We start from the raw sequence: 13,114 nt of genomic DNA on the forward strand, positions 1-13,114 counted from the left end.
CACTGATCGCTAACCAATGTATTACTGTTACTGAGAACAGAGGACGGTTCATTTATAGTGTCGATGGTGACGTGGTTTGCTATTCATTCCACTAGACGAAAACTTGATGTCACAAATATCAATATTTTCATAACTGATCATCTATTTATTCTTTCAATGTACGTCCTATCGAATCTAAGACAGAATCTCAGAAGCGTAAATTAGCGCATCTAATTGCCAAACAAATTCCAAAAACCACAACGTTGAAACCCACTACAGTGGTTCATAACTTTTCTGATACCCCTATTTCGACAATTGCTACTTAAGCTTTAGCAAAAGGTGCCAATTACTCTGTTACCCCAAGTCACATTCCAATTGAGACAACCATCTGTAAGTTGAAAATACTGAAACATTTAGACAAGACATCGCTAGAGTTCTTAAAAACTTACATTTATTTTTACATTAATAAACTCTCAAATCTCATTAACACTCCGGACTATAGACCAATTCCTAATAATCAAACAAAACATCTGGAGAAAACAACAAAAGCCATTATCAATACAACCTCTCTTTCTATTGACATAAAACAATCTCTAATTCCTCGAGAAAAATTTTCCAGAACACCTCTAATATATTTTTCTTCTTGATGTGCCTATCCGTTACGAATGTTGGAGATCATCATGGCAATCTTTATCTTATCTGCAGCAGCGCGGAAAAGCTGCAAAGTTGTTGTATTGAACCAGATTCTGAGGTTCTTTAACCAAGATGTTCTTCTTCTTCATGGACCTCGTTTTCCAAATATTTTTCCTTGCAGGATGGCTTGAAGGAGAGCATATCTGGATTCATCTGGCATATGTCCGAAGAACTGTAACTTTTGAGATTTGATGGTGGTCAGTACCTCCTCATTTGTGACTCGGTCAGTCCACTGGATCTTAAGCATTCTCCGATATAGCCACATCTCAAATGCTTCCAGTTTTCTGCACATATCTTCGTTCAAGGTCCACGATTCAACACCATAAAAAAGGACAGGGAAGACGTAGCATCGCAGCATTCTTACTTTTGTATCAAGAGAGAGGTTGTGACTATTGAAGAAGGCCCCCATCCAATTGAAGGTGGATCTAGCTTTTCCGATGCGTGCTCTAATCTCATGGTTGTTGGTCCATTCTTCATTTATTATGGTGCCGAGGTAGTTGTAGTGCGTCACTCTTTCTACAGGGGATTGGTTGACGTAGAGTTGACCATCTGTTATTCTTTTTTTGCTAACTATCATAAGCTTTGTCTATAAACGTTTATATTAAGTCCATATTGTTGACTGTAATACGTGATTTTGTTCATAAGAACTTGTAGGTCTTCTAAGTTGTCCGCAAATACTATGATGTCATCTGCATATCTGATGTTGTTTAGTCGGTAATCATTTAGTAGAATACCTTTTTCAGTTTCGTGCAAAGCTTCGATAAATATTCTTTCAGAGTACAGAATGAAGATTAGAGGAGACAAAATACAGCCTTGCCTCACTCCACGCACGATTTTCACATAGTCAGTGTGTTCACCTTCAACTCTGAGATTTGCTGTCTGATTCCAGTACAGACTTCTAATTATTTTCAGATCTTGGTTGTTAATTCCTGTTTCTTTTAGTATTTGCATCACCCTGGCGTGCTGTACTCGATCAAACACTTTCTCGTAATCAACCAGACATGCGTATACGTCGCAGTTGACGTCTCTCCATCTCTGGAATAAGACTTGTACTGAGAACAAAGCCTCTCTAGTACCAACAGCATTTGTGAACCCGAACTGGTTGGGGGAAATTTAACTTTCACACAGCTTGTAGATTCTGTTATGAATTATCTTTAGGAACAATTTTGGGAGATGACTCATGAGGCTTATAGTACGGTAATCTTCACATTTGTTGGCTCCTGGTTTTTTTGGAAGAGCAATAAACTCAGATTTTAGCCATTCTGTTGGTATTTCTCCAGAGTTGTATATGTTGTTGAATATTTTTACGATTATTACTATTGATTCGTTGTCCATTAGTTTGAGTAGTTCTGCTTGTATATTATCGGCGCTTGCCGCTTTGCCATCCATAAACTGTGTTATTGCGGAGTAAACTTCCTGCTGTAATATTCTTGGTCCATTATTTACCATTCTAGCTCAAAGGTGTTATCTCTTTGGTCTTCAAATAGTTTTTCTAGTATCTCTAATATATGGCCTACCCAAAATTCACAAACCCGATGTACATCTACGTCCCATTTTCAGTGCATACAACTGCCTTACATAACAAAACTCTACAACATCTGGCCGAAAATGCTTACATAACCATCATTCGTAAGAAAATCCTTTCATTTCATCGAACGTCTAAAGCAATACCCTATCTCATCATCAGACATTCTAGTAAGTTTCGATATCGTTTCACTCTTTACAAACATTCCTATAGACGAAACTATAAACATTCTAAAAATTAATACAGTATCCAGCAAGGCCATTTATCTCTCATTAAACATTGTATGTACAAAACTTATTTCATCTTCCAAAATCAATTCTACAAATTCTACAAATTCTACAAATTCTACAAATAAATGGTGCCCCAATAGGCTCCCCACTATCTCCAGTAGCTGCCAATATCTTTATGGAATACTTCGAGACTTGAGCAGTATCCAAATCAATACTCAAACCCAATATCCTTGTCTTCAGATCAATATGCCTTTGCGATGATGCAAGTAGACCCGCTGAGCTCTTTAGTTTAAAGCAAGCCCTCATCCCAAACGCTTACCGCGAAAATCACATTAATAGGAGCATCCACAGACATCAATCTCCCACTAAATCTTAACTCAAAGACTCTCATCATACGAAAAATGTTCTTTGTTACATCAAATGTGTCACTGAAAAAATCGACAAAATTCTAAAATCAAGAGGAATAAAGACAATATTCTGTCCCCAACAACAATAGACTGGCGTCTAATATTTCTTGGCTAATATGGTGGAACGTGAATTTCAGTTGCGAACATTAAAATAAGGTATACATAGAAAAATAATAAGCTTTTCAAAATTATGAAAAAGCATCTCAGTTTTCCAATAATATTAAAACAATGCTGATGAAATATTTCATCGGACAATATTTTTGCAGAGCAGCATTTTTCAAGAAGAGATCTTTTCTTGATACACCTTTATATTATACAATCAACTTACTTGGATCTATACGATGGAATGTTCATCAGACTTCCCTGATAAAATATATCTGGCCTATCCAGCGGGCCGTGCTTCCTCCAATTCTGGCTTCCGAAATGATAATGTTGTCTGTATCTGTTCTCTGACTGTGTAAGCATAGGCTGACTAAGCGCCAATCTGGTAATGTCGTTTTGGAGGTATTTTCCAGACGACGGAATGTTCCCGTTCAGTTCGTGTTTGGTGTTTTTGGACATGGTGAAATGCGCTACGCTGTGAGGACGATGCATATTGCTATTGCCATTACCGTTCATGGTGCCTATAAAGCAGAGCATAATATATATTTTAAAAGAACGAAATGCCGTATGATATATATATATATATATATATATATATATATATATATATATATATATATATATATATATATATATGTATATATATATGAGTGGACTAAAAGTCTGGAAACACTTAATTATCTCTTAAATGTATTGTATGAAATGTGCAAAAACTGGGATACGCCTTTCTGCAATATGGAGATTTCAAATTTGATACTTGCCATGTCAGATTTACCATTTTTCTGATATCATTAGTCACTTTGGTTTTTAAATGTAACTGTATGTTGTATTTTTATTCTAATCCTCACTTCAATGCGAGTTCAACCATATGTAATACTTACTTGGTATTTTATCTAGTCAAGAAGGTCGTATTTTGACATTAATTCATAAAACTATTAATGACGTTTATTGAAAAGTTTTGTAAAATAAATTGTATTAATAACTAGAGCTGATAGTTGTTTTATGTGTTTTTAAAAGCTCTACCATAAAGATGGTTTTTAATGAAAAAGAGTGAATTACTTTTTTTAATGATAAGGGGCTGTGATGGCGATAGAAAAACTTGTGATAAAAAGAATGAATAGAGATAGATAGAAAAAGTGAAGTAGCCAACTTGTTCAACGATACTTTGCCAAACGAATCTCCGATCCATAAGGCGACGCGACGGGACAAAAAAGTGTAAAGCGCTTTGAGGAAGCTGGAGGAGTAAAAGATGGCATTCAAACAGGTAAACCAAAAACTGTTAGAAATTACAATCAAACTTTAGATTTAATGCAAAGATTCGTTAAAGACCTATATACATCCTCACGGCGAGTTGTAAAAATAAATGATGTAGGTCATTCTTCGGTATTGTATGTATTACATAAGAATTCATTTAAATCCTACAAAATCCAGTTGTTGCAAGAATTAAATGAAGATAACTACGACCGTAGATTACTGTTTAGTGATGTAATGATGAATAAAAATGTAGCAAACGAGAACTTTCTTAACACGAAATGCTTTTCCAACTAAGCAATATTTATACTGTGTAGAAATATAAACCACCAAAATTTAAGGTACTGGAGTTAAAATTCATACTGGATACGTGAAAACCATGCTCAAAGACCACAAAAAAATCGGTTGCCTGTAAAGTCGGTTTTACGGGCGAAGATTTTACGTGACAACGTCTTTTTCTCGGTAGAATATTTATTGATATGAATATTATTAAATTGCACAATAGGAACAAGGAATTGAATGAAAATAAGAATTGCACAAATTTTAACTATAGAAATATATTTTGTTTACTAAAACATTGTACATGTAAACTTAAACTTAACTAATTTCTATTTGAGTGATTTTGTTGAGGATAGGACGATGATAGGAGAAATAGCATCGCACCAGCGGACCGATCATGTTTGAGTGGGAGAGAGACGCAAGGCATTCGCCGGTCCGGCGGGCCTCTCTCTCGTTCGGTGACTCATCGTAACAGACGTGAGCGGGCGTTACACTTTTTCATGAGTGACTCCGAGCCACAACCTAATTTAAGACGTTGTCACGTCAAAACTAAATGTATGGTCGGGTATAGTAGGTACTCAGTTAATTGGGCCGTTTTTTACAAAAGGGAATTTAACAAGCGATAATTATGAAATGCTACTAAGAAATAAAATTGTACGTGCCCTGAAAAACAAGTTTTGAGTCAATTTTAATGAGACATGGTTTCAGCAAGAAGGAGCTCCAGTTCATTTTGGTGTATAAATTCAGCGTTAGTTAGATCAATTCCCGGACGATATATTGGTAAATTAGGTAGTATTGAATGGCCTTCTCGTTCACCCGATTTAAATTTTGCAGATTGTTTTTCTTGAGGATACTTGAAAAGTAGAATTCATAAAATTAAACAAGCAAGTGTTAACAACGGATGATATTTTGAACACTTGATTAGGTAGACATTAGTTTAGCAATGTAGTTAACTTTTTAGTTTTTAAGATGTTCCTGATGGTTGAACTGGTATTAAAGTGGAGATTTCAATACAGGTTGTTGTATTTAAAAACCCAAAGTCACTAATGATATCAGAAAAATGGTAAATTTGTCAACGTTACAAATATGCAATTTCAAATCTTTATATTCCTGTTTTTGTATAATTAGGACCAAGTTTTTCCAGACTTTCGGTTCACTCTGCATATACGCATGTTTAAAACGAAATATTCTAAATAAATTTATAGAGAACGGGGCAATATTTATTTAAAGGTATGCTATTTTGCCATTTCTATCTAAAAATGTGTGTTTGGTTTACTCTAGAGCTAATTTTTAACTATATTGAATATAGCTCAGCCTGGAATTACGACAGAAAATCTCACCGTAAGAAAATCGAGAGTAAGATCACAGACCACTAGTAAGATACCAATGACGTATAATATATTATACGTCATTGTAAGATACTAAAAATGACAGCAATGCTAGACGCAAAAGTTAAGCTATTTCTCTGAACAGTGGCGTAGTATTATACCTTTAATAATTATATATATATATATATACATATACATATATATATATATATATATATATATATATATATATATATACATATATATACATATATATATATATATATATATATATATATATATATATATATATATATATATATATATATATATATATATATATATATATATATATATATATATATAGACGGTGGGCTAACATTTTGACCTTAAATAACTTTTTTCGTTTTGTTCCAATTTTATTGAAACTTGAAACCTATATTGATAGCGTATATTTAATTAAAAACTTACTAACTAACCCTTAAGACTAACAGAAAGTCTTAAGGGGAGTCTAAGTGCGGGTTAATTTTATAAAGGCTTATTTTCAAGGTCGTTGCAAAAGTTGCTGTTATAATTTAAATTCAAAATTTATTACTATTAATAAGTATCCGGAAAGACTACCCTTAAAATCGTATTAAAAATGGTTAAGCGTTTTTAAGTAAAATAAATAACATTCTGAAAGGACATACATAGTATTTTATTAAATTTATTTTTTATTCAAAAGGTAATACAAATTTTTTGAACTTTTAATTTTTTCAGTTTTTGAATAAAGCCATATGCTTTTATAAAAAAAATAACGTTTTTTAGCATACATTGTGCTTCTTATCTACATTTAATGTTCCTCCTTAAATGTATGCCCAATATATCTAAGTGGCATCTCTAAAAATGCGTCTTCTTCTCTATAAAATAGATCGTGGATCGAATTTTTTGCACCTAGGTATATATATATATATATATATATATATATATATATATATATATATATATATATATATATATATATATAAATACGTTCAAATTATCGGGTAAAGTGGTCTGTAATAAAAATCTTTCTTTTTTCTTAATTACTCAATATTTCGCCATTTATTTAACAGCTTCTTCAGGAGTAAACTAAAACAATTTGAACATTACAAAAATTGGCGTACAAATACATTTTAAAACACTTACACAATTTAAAAGATTTCGCAAATAAAAAATGACATTGAAGTATTTGAAATATTGAATGTCAAGATTAAATTGTCTTAAGCACGTTCGTTACAGCTATACGATAAAAAATTAAAATTATTTCAAATGTAAAAATAAAAATAACAATAAAAGAAAAGTTAGAAGAATAATATTTCTTTGATAAATTATTAAGGTTAGTTGTTATTAAGATGAATGTTGGCTATTTTGAATATTTATAAATTTTGTTCAATATGTTACAATATATGTTACTTAACTGTCCAGTGTCCGTTTTATAATTTAAAGTGTTTTTATTTTTGTTAATGTAATACATCTCAAGAAATAATCTACTTTTGTAGTTATCAGTCCATGCCAAAATGTGAGCTTTGTTATAGTCTAGCATATGACCAGTGTTTTCATAGTGCTCAACCACAGCGCAAGTATTTTTTCTCAAGCGGCAATCACTTTTATGTTGTGTGATGCGTTGTTTTAGCCATTGTGATGTTTGACCAATATAGCTATTTTGACATCCTAAACACGGTATTTCATAAACGACATTACTTTTATATAAGGTTGGTACTGGGTCTTTGATTTTTGAAAATAGTTGTTTGCTGTTCATGGTATTATATTTAGCTATACTAATATTAGGAACATTTTTGAATATGGATATGACAGAATGAGTTAGACCATTAATAAAGGGAAGTTTTTTATATTTGATTGATTTGTTGTTAGAATCATGGACGGGGCCGTCATAGAAATTAGTGCTGTAAATCAGTTTTTTTTAATTTGTTTAGGATATCCGTTGTTACGAAAAATTTTGTATATTATGTTTGTATTTTTTTGTAAAAAGTTTTCATCAACAATGGACATTATCCTTTTTTTTATACCTAGTACGGTATTATATTTTTGACGGGTGGTATGGTTTGAATAGTAATTTATATACCTGCCTGATGCTGTCGGCTTTTGGTACCAATCCAATGTCAAAATATTGTCATTTGTTCTTATTACTTTTGTGTCTAAAAATGGTATACTAAAATCTGTCTCAGTTTCAATTGTAAACTAAAGATGTTTATTAAATGAATTAAAAATGTTTAGTGTGGTATTGATGTGATAAGATGGAACTGCACATATGATGTCATCGACATATTTATATATAAACGGCAATTCAAAAGGTAATTGTGTAATCACATTATCTAAGAGATGATCAGTGACAATAGTTGCAAGGATTGAACTAATCGGGGAACCCATCGGTGTTCCAAAAATTTGAGAATAAAATTTACCATTGAAACTAAAGTAAGTGTTGTTAAAAATGAACCTAAGAATTTGTAGAAAATTGTCTTTTTTGGTCGAAATAATCATTTCTAATATATATATATATATATATATATATATATATATATATATATATATTTTAAATCTCTAAGACGGTAATGTAATACCTGACGAGGTAGGAGCATACGGAAGATGCATACGACGCAAAAAAGCAAGGCGAAAGAATACCGGGATCAAATCTGGAGAAAAAATAAAAAATCATCCAAAGTTGGAAATGGTACCAGATGCAATGTAACATAAATATAATTTCGAAAAGCCGTGTAGTGTCGAGCCGAAAAGCATGAAGGGACGAATGGGAGTCGAATAAAAGTAAATTATTATTAATCTACTTTGTATCGTTTGACCTGAAGATGCTTTGCAAAGTGTAGAAAGCGAAACAGGTCGTTTTGGTAGTAAAATTAAATTGAATTTGAGTAAGTCTTATTTTATGGGTTCATATAGTTATGATCTAAATCTTATTAAAATATATTTATTAATAACGAAGTTATGACAACTTAATACAACTCACTTAGCTGTGAGTCATAAAACAACACTATATCAGCCCACTGTCAGAGGAACACAATTTTAATTAACATGCTAGTTGCCTTCAACCAACCAACTATTTGGATACATTTGTCGTAGCGCTTACGAATATTTCTAATTATATTTCCTAGTTGTTTTCTCGTAATTTTTGCCTACGCCTGTCGAATTTTTGCATGAAGTTCATCTACGTCTCCTGGGCGGGTTTGATAAAACTTTTGATTGATGACTCCCCAAAGGAAGAAATCTAAATTTGTGCGATCAGGATAGCTGAGTAGCCAATCTATTAGCGGACTACCATGGCTTATCCAATGGTTTGGATAATTTTCATTTAGAGTTCTAGCGTAATGGACAGATCACCCACCAAACTGGATACACATATTTAATTTTTCAGTAAGTGGAAGCTCATCAATAGCATTCCACAAGTCAGTGTTTAAAAATTCTAAAAAATTCTTTGACTTCCTCTAAGAAAAAGGACCAATAATTCGGTCGTTCAGTATACTACATCAGACATTGATTTCTTGAGAATACTAGCATTTACAGTTACCAATAGGGATTATTTGCTGTCCAACAGCGGCAATTTTGTGATATTGCTACTCCATTTGAGTGAAAGTGGCTTCGTTAGTAAAAAACGTATTTTTATAGAAAATTGATATTCTTTATTATTTATTTATTTTTTATTATTATTTTTATTGTTATTATTTTGTTATTTTATTCGGTTATTGGTAATTTTCAAAATCAGTTGTGATACTGCAATATATTTATTGAATTTTTTATTTATTTTGATTACCGTACCGCAGCTAATATTAGGACCATTGGCATGTTTGACATTAAATATTCTACAAACTTCCCTAAGACTTCTGCCGTTATCTCCCAAACGACGTACAATTTCAATTTTTGTCTTAAACTTAATCTCGCAATATTATTACAAGACTTGAAGTAAATATTGTTGCAGTGGAATTGAAATTTGTCACAAATGTTAAACAAGCAGTAATATCATTTTCATGGCAACTAAGATTTAAGATGAAATTCTAGGTTTTATATGTCATAAAATAAATATTTTATGCTATTTTTAAAATTTTTTGGAATAGTGGTGATTTATTATTAAAATTATTTAAACAATAATAATTATTATATAATAATTATTGGCTATCTGTTGATACATGGTGTTCTTTTAGACTTTAGAAAATAGAACTTTAGAAAATAGACCCAGTTACATTTTATTGACTCCAGTTTTTTACAACCAACTTTAATAATAAAAATTTTTGATATTTAGAAATAAATTGCCTAAAGTTAAAATTGTTAATTAAAGGACAGACATAGTTACTTGTTTTAGTCACATTTATATGGCCCCATTTATAGTGTTAAAATTAAAACCTACCGTACCCACCGAAACCACCATACTGACCGTTTTGCGGCGGTAGACTGGTGGTGAGCTGAGGTAGATCGTGTTCAGAAATGTGTAGATCAACTTTCGCCTCCGTCAACTTTAGCTTCTTTCCCTTTTCTCCATTGATTTCCTCTAATGGTCTAAACAACGCTCCGAACAATATACACTCCAGGATGATTCCTCCTATGATCAATATTGATCCTCTCCATCCATATGATTCAAGCAACTTGGAAATGATTTGAGCAAATAGGAAGGTACCGAATCCAGAACCGCATACTGCTATGCCGGTGGCTAGGGAACGTTTCTTCTCAAAATAGGTAGTAACACTAACGATGGCAGGAAGGTAGATCAGCCCGAAGCCTGTTCCCGTGCCAATACCCACTGTGATGCACAATGTTAGCACATTTTTTGCGTAAAACGAGCTTACTAGACATGCCGAAGCTAGTAAAGAACCAGCTATTGTAACTGTTCTGCATCCGTACCGGTTGACGAAGTAGCTCGATAATGGCCCTGAAAAAGAGAAAAACAAATAGATTTTTAAGAATTCGACTGTTACGTGATGGAAATTCATTTTATCTAACAATAAAACACTGAAAACTTTTATTATCAACACTTCCACAACATTTATTATCAGTACAGCTGTTTCGGCAGAGTGACTTTTTAAGTGATCTATTTTTGATATGCGTTTACTTATTATAGTCTTCAACTTAAGTTGAGGAGGGGATTGTTAAGTTGGGGATTCGAAATTTGTCTGTATTTTTAAATTTGTTAATTTTCATAAATTCTAATAAAGATAGCTTCTTCTTCTTTAGGTGCCGTCTTCTTAGCGAAGGTTGGCGATGACCTCTGCAAAGTCTTCTTTGTTTTGGGCTTTTCTTATTAAACTTTGAAAGTCTAATCCTGTCCAATCTTTGATGTTGCGCAGCCAGGTCATTTGTCGTCTACCCGGGCCGCGTCTGCCTTCTATTTTCTCTTCTATAATAAGCTGAAGGAAGTTATACCTGTCGTGTCTAAATATATGTCCAATATAAGACGTTTTACGCTTCTTGACAATTTCTGTGAGTTCACGTTCTCTGTTCATACGCCTTAAAACTTCTTCATTTCTACGCGGTCAGTCCATGGAATTTTCAGCATACGACGAAATACCCACATCTCAAAGCTATCTAAACGTCGTAACAGCTGACTGTTAACGTTCAAGCTTCCACGCTGTGTAATAGTACACTATATACATAACACTTTATCATGCGGTATCGTAGGGACAAATCAAAATTACGGGTAGTGAGTAACTGTCGCATCTTTAAGAAGGTATTTCTTGCCTGTTCTATTCTACATTTATCCTCTTGTTCTTGGTCTAAGGTTTCATGTATCCAACAGCCTAGATACTTAAACTTTTTCACTTGTTCAACTAGATTGTTGTTGACTAGTATGTTTACTGGTGTGTGTTTTTTTGAAATTACCATTGTTTTGGTTTATTTTACACTCACCTTAAGGCCGTATAGTTCTTCTTCTCGCACTACTTTGATTAACAGAATTTGTAGTTCTTCTTCACTGCCAGCAGTCAGTACTGTATTATCGGCATACCTGATATTGTTCACGATTTTTCCATTGACTTTTATTCCTTCTTGTGCTTCATCTAGAGCATGTGCAAAGATGTCCTCTGAGTACAAGTTAAATAATAATGGTGATAGTATACAACCTTGTCTAACTCCTCTTTGGATGTTTATGGTTTCAGTATCACCCATTTCAGTTCTGACAGAGGCGTTTTGGTTCCAGTAGAGTTCACGTATTGTATTAATATCGTTTGGATCCAGGTTTTTTTTTGCAAGCATTCTATTAGCTGATCGTGTTTGACTTTGTCAAAAGCCTTTTCATACACTATAAAGCACAAGTAGACATATTTTTGGTTGATCCCGATACTTTTGCATGAGAACAATGAAACTGAACAAAGCTTCTCAAGTTCCCATACCATTTCGAAAGCCAAATAGTTCCGGACCCATATCTTCTTCGCATTTTTTGTAAATTCTGTTTTGGATAATTTTTAGAAATAGCTTCAGAATATGGGGCATGAGACCTATTAATCAAAAGTCGTTACATTTTTTTGCGTAGTTTGATTTGGGTTTAGGCACAAACGTAGACGTTAACCAATCTTGTGGAATTGTACCAGTCTTGTATATACTGTTGAAGAGTCTTGATAATAGTTCTAAATTGTCTTGTTCCAAAAGTTGTATAATTTCACTATGAACGTAGTCAGGTCCAGAGGCTTTTCCGGTTTTCATATTTTTTAAGGCGTATTTTATTTCTGATGTTAAGATGGGCAAGTCGTTATTTTCGATGTTTGTTTGTCTGTCAATATTTATTGTTCTATCGTCTCAGAATAGGTTTTGTATGTATGTTCGCCATTCAATGCTTAATTCTTCTATTGTGGTCAGGACTCTATCATCCGTGCTTGTTATTGTGCCACACTGCCTAGCGTTTCTGATCCTACACATTTCTTTAATTTTCTTATGGAGAAGTCTATCATCATGTTTATTCTGTAGGTCTATCTCTTCGCAAGTTTCTACAAGCCACTGTGTTTTTGCTTCCACTATCTTTTCTCTTATTAGTCTGTGTATTTCTTTATATTTATTCCAGTCTTTTGTTCTTGGGTTGTCGTCTCACATTCGTCATTTCTAATATCCATGGTTTCTTGCCTCTTTGATTCGTGTATTTAAGGTGCTCTTTAGCTTTTAGAAATACAGTCTTAAGTTCTTTCCATATTTGGTTTAAGTCGTTGGCTTCTTCTGGTACATCATTTTCCTTTTGTCTGTTTTTAAGGTCTCGACATTCGTGGTTAAATTCTGCCGACGAGCAAGATGTGGTCGGAAGGGACATCTGCACCGGGGTAAGGTTTTGCACTTTGTATGCTATTTCGGTATCTCTGGTTGATCATGATATAATCT

The 13,114-nt window shown here is 33.0% G+C and overlaps 1 protein-coding gene across 4 annotated transcripts in view; it reads right to left on the minus strand.

The window, feature by feature from the left end:
* Window positions 1–13,114, minus strand: part of Mct1 (Monocarboxylate transporter 1) — a 297,944-nt gene that overhangs the window by 99,838 nt on the left and 184,992 nt on the right. For 3 of the 4 annotated variants that reach the window (XM_072526145.1, XM_072526146.1, XM_072526147.1), the window contains exons 4-5: window positions 10,167–10,685; window positions 3,163–3,457 (exon numbers count right to left, since the gene is read on the minus strand). In XM_072526145.1, coding sequence (XP_072382246.1) covers window positions 3,163–3,457; window positions 10,167–10,685 — 814 coding nt within the window. The remainder of the gene's footprint in view (window positions 1–3,162; window positions 3,458–10,166; window positions 10,686–13,114) is intronic. The other variant, XM_072526148.1, reaches the window with a different exon arrangement.

The sequence above is a fragment of the Diabrotica undecimpunctata genome, chromosome 3 (genome assembly GCF_040954645.1).
Source record: "Diabrotica undecimpunctata isolate CICGRU chromosome 3, icDiaUnde3, whole genome shotgun sequence".
Classification (NCBI taxonomy): Eukaryota; Metazoa; Arthropoda; class Insecta; order Coleoptera; family Chrysomelidae; genus Diabrotica; species Diabrotica undecimpunctata.